Genomic DNA, 6,728 nt, shown 5'->3' with positions numbered 1-6,728 from the left:
CTGGGATTACAGGCTTGAGCCACCGCGCCCGGCCCTAATCATTTCTTTTAATTACTGAGTAATATTCTGTTGTATGAACACAATACAGTTTTTTATCCATTCTCCCTTTGATGGACACCTGGGCCTTGCCCAGGTTTGAGCTATTATGAATAAAGCTTCAGTGAATATTCCTGTGTAAAGCTTTCTATGTACATATGTTTTCACTGTTTTTTGGATAAATACCTAGGAGTGAAATTGCTGGGTCATAGAGTAAATGATTGTTTAACTTTTAAAGAAATGATTGGCAAGTTTTCCAAAGCATTTGTATCATTTTACACCTCTGTTGACAAAATATGAGAGTTCTGATTGCTTCATGTGCTTGCCAACGTTTGGCATTGTCAGTTTCATTGATTTTAGCTATTTTAGTCAGTGTAGTGTGGTATTACCTTTTTTTTTTTTTTTTTTTTTTTTTTTTTTTTCCTGTGGAGAAAAGGTCTCGCCATGTTGCTCAGTCTGGTCTGGAACTCTTGAGCTCAAGCAATCCTGTCGCCTCAGCCTCCCAGAATGCTAGGATTACTCCTGGCCTACTTTAGGGACTTTTTATTTTTCTTTTAAAAAAATTAAAGAATTTTTTTTTTTAGAGATGGGGTCTTGCTCTGCTGCTCAGCCTGGAGTATAGTGGTGTAGTCATAGCTCACTGCAACCTCTACCTCCTGGGTTCAATGATCCTGCTCCCTCAGCCTTCCCTGAGTAACTAGGACTATGGGCACAAGCCACAATGCCCAGCCCAGAATTTAAAATACGAAAAAATATTTATCTTAGAATGGCTGAAATACAGTTACAGAGCCAGGATTCAAATTTAGGCTGTATGATTGTGATTCCAGGGCGTATGCTCTTCTCAAAAGAGTTGTTTTAGGAAAAAGTCTTTTTTTCAGACTTGTTTTTTCTCTGTGAGTGCCCCTGAAAAGCTGTGATCATGATTCCACCATTCTGTTGGAGCTGCAGACAAGATTAAATGAATCCTTAAAAACTTGTTGGCCGAGCTCTGTGGCTCACGCCTGTAATCCCAGCACTTTGGGAAGCCAAGGCAGGTGGATCACAAGATCAGGAGTTTGAGGCCAGCCTGGCCAAGACGGTGAAATTCCGTCTCTACTAAAAAATACGAAAATTAGCTGAGTGTGGTGCCGGGTCCCTGTAATCCCAGCTACTCAAGAGGCTGAAGCAGGAGAATCGCTTGAACCTGGGAGGCGGAGATTGCAGTGAGCCGAGATTGCGCCACCCTAGCCTGGATGACAGAGCAAGACGCTGTCTCAAAAAAAAAACTTGACAAGAAGTGGTATGGTGGCCCACACCTATATTCTTAGCATTTTGGGAGACTGAGGTACAAGGATCCCTCGAGCCTAGGAGTTCAAGGCTACAGTGAGCTATGATGGTGCCACTGCACTTTGGCCTGGGTGACAGAGCGAGACCCTATCTCCAAAAATAAAATTTTAAAAACCCAAACCTGTCAGAAGAAAATAACACAAACCACCTCTGTCCTTTAAGAAAGTAGCTTTTGCTAACTTAATTTTTCTTTCTTTGCAGTGTTTCACTCGAGGGTTTGAGTACAAGAAACATCAAAGCGATCATACTTATGAAATAATGGTAATGATGAAGTTTCTGGGAATTTCTGTTCACTTTTTTCAAGAATTAGACTAGAAAGTAGTTTTTCTTTTCCATTTTTCTTTTTCTTTAAGCTCTCTTAGACTTCTGGGAATTAGTTTTCTTAATCTCTGAATATCTTTACCTTTTCTCCCCTTCGGAAATAGGTAATTATTATCCAGTAAGTCTTTTACGGTTTTGTGGACCTATCGAGGTATTTAAGCACAAAAATAGTTTTATATACTCAGATTTTTGTGTGAAATTTGGAAAGTATTCAAAGGAAATACTTTTGATATGAGGATAACAGGTGCTTTTTAAAGATGCTGCTTTTTAAGCTCATTGATAAATCTAGCCAATGTGTTGTCACTGTGTGCTCATGGTATTTTTATGTGGTTCATGTGGACAGTGGAGTTTTTGTCAAGCAGTTCATTTGCTTGCCTTGGGGAGAATTAGTTACCTTCTGATAGTCAGGTTACAGAGTGAACATAGCAAATGAGTTAATATATAAAATCGCCAGAGGCAGACTGTTTTATAACCTGAATAAGACTTGACTGTAGATTAATTGTATTGCCACCTTTAAAGAAGGATAAGAGTGTTCATAGTGTCCTTCCAAGCCCTGGCCATGGGAGTGGGTGGTTTAATAAGCCAAAGTGAATATCCAGTCTGCTTGACGGGTATATATGCCTTTGTCAAGATAGTTCTATCAGCCAGGCACGGTAGCTCACGCCTGTAATCCCAGCACTTCCAGAGGCTGAGTTGGGCGGATCACTTGAGGTCAGGAGTTCAAGACCAGCCTGGCCAATATATGGTGAAACCCCATCTCTACTAAAAATACAAAAATTAGCCAGGTGTGGTGATGTGCGCCTATAATCTCAGCTACTTGGGTGTCTGAGGCAGGAGAATCGCTTGAACCTGGGAGGCAGATGTTGCAGTGAGCCAAGATCGCACCACTGCACTCCGGCCTGGGTGACAGAGTGAGACTCCATCTCAAAAAAAAAAACAAAGATAGTTTTGTCAGAGTTTTGTCAGTTATCAGAGCATATTAAGCGTATAACTAAATCTCCTCCCTCAAGCAGTTTTCTGACATTTGGCCCCCATGTAGTTTTTCTTACAGGAAAGGATGCTGGCAGGCTCGACAGTTAAAATTTCACATAGTAGATTAATCTGTATTAGTTTTCTATTGTTGCTATAACAAATTACCAAAACTTAGATATCTTAAGACAACAGAAATTTGTGTCACAGGTTCTGTGGATCAGAAGATCATTAGGCTCAACAGGTTTGCTCCAGGTTCCATAAGGCTGAAATGAAGATGTTGGCCAACCTGGCCACTCACCTGGAGACCCTGGGGTAGAATCCACCTCTAGGTTCTTTCAGGTTGTTGGCAGAATTCACTGCCTTAAGGTTTTAGGAAGGATGCCGCTGTTTTGATCAGGGCATGTTCTCCGTTTCCACAGGCTGTCTGCATTCCCTGGCTCTGGGCCCCCTTTCTCCATCCTCAAAGCCAGGAGCACAGGAAGTCCTTGAGGTTGTTGACAAAATCCAGGGAATCTCTATGACCTCTCTTACTGCCGTATTTTTCCTGTGCTGAATCTTTATGAGTGATTCTTCTGCTTTCCTCTTCTACTTTGAGACAGGGTCTCACTCTATCACCCAGGCTAAAGAGGAATGGCACAATCACAGCTCACTGTAGCCTCAACCTCCCAGGCTTAAGCTATCCTCCTACCTCAGCCACCTGACTAGCTGGAACTATAGGCACAAGCCACCATGCCTGGCTAATTAAAAAAAAATTTTTGTAGGCCGGGCGTGGTGGCTCACACCTGTAATCCCAGCACTTTGGGAGGCCAAGGCAGGCGGATCACAAGGTCAGGAGATCGAGACCATCCTGGCTAACACAGTGAAACCCTGTCTCTACTAAAAACACAAAAAATTAGCCAGGTGTGGTGGCGGGCGCCTGTATTCCCAGCTACTCAGGAGGTTGAGGCAGGAGAATGGCATAAACCCGGGAGGTGGAGCTTGCATTGAGCCGAGATTGCACCACTGCACTCCAGCCTGGGCGACAGAGCGAGACTCCATCTCAAAAAAAAAAAAAAGATTTTCGTAGACAGGTTTTCTATGTTATCCAGGCTGGTCTCGAACTCCTGGGCTCAAGGGATCCTCCCACCTCAATCCTCAACCTCCTAAAGTGCTGGGATTACAGGTGTGAGTCACCGCAGCAGGCACCTCAGCTACATGTATGGACTCGTGGATTACACTGGGCCCATCTGGGTAATCCAGGATAATCTTTACTTCAAGGTCAGGTGATTTAACCTTTATTCCATCTGTAAAGTCCTTTCCCAGCAGTACCTCGTTAGCGTTTGATGGAATAATCAGAAAACAGGAATCTTAGGATGAGGGGAACATCTTTATTTTTATTTTATTTATTTATTAAAAAAGAATAGAGACAGGGTTTCTCCATGTTGCCCAGGCTGGTCTCGAACTCCTTTGTTCAAATGATCCTCCCACCTTGGCCTCCTGAAGTGCTGGAATTGTAGACATGAGCCACCATGCCCAGCCAGAGAACATCTTTAGAATTGGGCCTCCTACAGCACTGTAGTATATTTACTTCAGTCTCTTAAAAGTTTAGAAAGGGTGAATCAGCATCTCTGAGCCTGACTACTGGTGGAGTCCTATTAAAATGAGTTTCTGGGCTTATAATATTCAGGGTCAGATTCTAGGCCCCAGTGAATTAATCAGAGAACTAGTTAGAGTTCTTGGGAGCCAACTAGCTGGCCTTCCTCTTTCCATCTCTAAACAATTTCGGTCTTTTAACTAATGGCTTCAGTAATTGTAAGACTTGGAATAAATTTTTTTCCCCCTTTAATTGCAAAAATGAAGGGTTAGGAGACTGTTCAAAGTAGCTGTGGATTTGAGTTAATTTCACCAAGGTTATCAGGTCTTCAGAAAACTGGTTTGTTTTTTTCCCAAATTAATACAAGAATACCTAGAGCCAGAATACAAATTTATTCATTCATATTGTGAAATAATTCCTTAAGGGATAATTCATTATGGCTTGGGTAGGTTGGTAGTCATGCTTATTCACTTTAGGAAAGCTGACCATGAGCCTTCTTTAGCTATTCTGGGCATCATGTCTTCTTCATAATGCTGAAAGCACTGACTAAGTTTCATTCCACATCCACTTAATTCTGATTACATCATCCTTTTCTCACATATTCAACACCCATACAATCACATTTCAGAGTACTGTCCTTTACTTTGGGGAGCTTTTGGGGGTTACTAATACTTCCTTTTTGTGGCGCACCTTATTTATTCCCAATGAATCTTTCCTTCTATAGGCATGATGACCAAATTTTAGCTTTCTACACAAAACTTGATTTTTTTGCATATGAAGCCTCAGATAACTTTAAATGGTTTTCAGTACTTTTGTCATGTCACAGTGCTGTATTTTTGGGAGTTACTCATGCTGTGGTAGGTGGTGCGTTAACCAGGATTTCTGAATTCTATGCCTATTTTTGTCTTGTAATTCTTAGAACTTTAAACAAGTCAAGGCAGCTCTTTCTGCCACACCCTTTTATACCAGTGATTCTTAAACTTCAGTACATAAGAATTGCCTGGGAGTTTCTTGTAAATGTAGATTTCTAAACTCTTCTGTGAGAGATTGTGGTTCAGAAGCGCTGAGGTTTGGTCCCCGAGCTGAATAATATTAATTAAACTTTATGTAAAACTGTCTTGTGCCTTTTTTGGTGTGTCTGTGATGTAGAAAGTTTTTATAGTTTATCTCACAGTAAAGTTGGTTGAGAAACAATATTCTAAAATACAGTTTTACAAATAACAGTCTCTTCAACTAATGTGTGCGTTGTAATATTTACATGTCTTTTGGTACTTGCTGAATTGAGAGTGATAATGAATTTAGTGTATAGACTCTGAAATTTCTCTCTTGGATTTCATAATACCTCATGTTCTAGACATATTCATAGTGCGTGCTCAGATGAAAATGTATTGCTTATTGGTAGTGTAATTTCACAAATCATGACACTTTTTTGTCATTAAAAAAAGGTATAACAAGTTCTAAGTGCCTATGTAATCTGAAGACGTCTTGTGTTATTATTTTTTTACTTGTTATTATAGAAAAGTTCAGATATACACAAGAGAGAATGATGTTTGGTTATCTGTTGCCAGCTACCTCCAAACCTCATGCTTAAAAATGACCATTTTATTATCTCCCACTGTTTTGTGGTTCAGGCATTCAGATTAGGCATAGTGAGGGTGGCTCTTGGCTCTACATGATATACTTAGGCTGAAAGTCCCAAGAGGGCTATGAATTTAGTATAGACATAGACTCCAAAATTTCTCTCTTGGATCTCATAATACCTCATGTGCTAGGCATATTCACAGTACATGCTCAGATGAAAATGTGGTCATCATTGTAATCAACTACCACATAGTGGTAATCAATTTCCGTTTATTTACCCATCACTAGCTCTTAAAATTATCAACTCATGGCCAATCTTACTTTATCTAAACCATCAACTTTCCCTGTCACCCAGGCTGGAGTGCAATGGGTTGATCTCGGCTCACTGCAACCTGTGCCTCCTGGATCCAAGCGATTCTCCCGCCTCAGCCTCCCTAGTAGCTGGGACTACAGGCACACACCACCATGCCCGGCTAATTTTTTATTTTTGTGGAGATGGGGTTTTGCCATGTTGGCCAGGCTGGTCTTGAACTCCTGACCTCAGGTGATCTGCCCACTTCAGCCTCCCAAAGTGCGGGGATTACAAGCGTGAGCCACCGCACCTGGCCTAAACCATCACCTTTCTAGATTATTTTGAAGCAAATACCCTAGGCAGTATATTATTTCATTTTTAAGTGTTTCATTAGGTCTCTGTGTAATTCTAGTCAGTTTTCACATTCCGCCAGTCATTTCATAAAGGCTTAATAACTAAAACTCCTGCTGCCTTTTTTACCCCTGAAACAATCACTGTTGTAATTTTTTTTTTAATCAGCATAGATTGGTTTTGCGTATTCTAAAACTGCATATATATGGAATCATACTGTATGTACACTTTTGTTGTTTCTGGTTTCTTTCACTCAGCTTTTTTTTTTTTTTTTTT

The 6,728-nt window shown here is 40.8% G+C and overlaps 1 protein-coding gene across 1 annotated transcript in view; it reads left to right on the top strand.

Annotated features, from left to right (window-relative positions):
- Positions 1-6,728, top strand: part of TADA2A (transcriptional adaptor 2A) — a 70,602-nt gene that overhangs the window by 15,135 nt on the left and 48,739 nt on the right. Inside the window, exon 3 of the mRNA XM_011953624.1 lies at positions 1,564-1,623. Coding sequence (XP_011809014.1) covers positions 1,564-1,623 — 60 coding nt within the window. The remainder of the gene's footprint in view (positions 1-1,563; positions 1,624-6,728) is intronic.

Source organism: Colobus angolensis, unplaced genomic scaffold (assembly GCF_000951035.1).
Source record: "Colobus angolensis palliatus isolate OR3802 unplaced genomic scaffold, Cang.pa_1.0 Scaffold37, whole genome shotgun sequence".
NCBI lineage: Eukaryota > Metazoa > Chordata > Mammalia > Primates > Cercopithecidae > Colobus > Colobus angolensis.
This window is presented reverse-complemented; position numbering and strand designations above follow the sequence as displayed.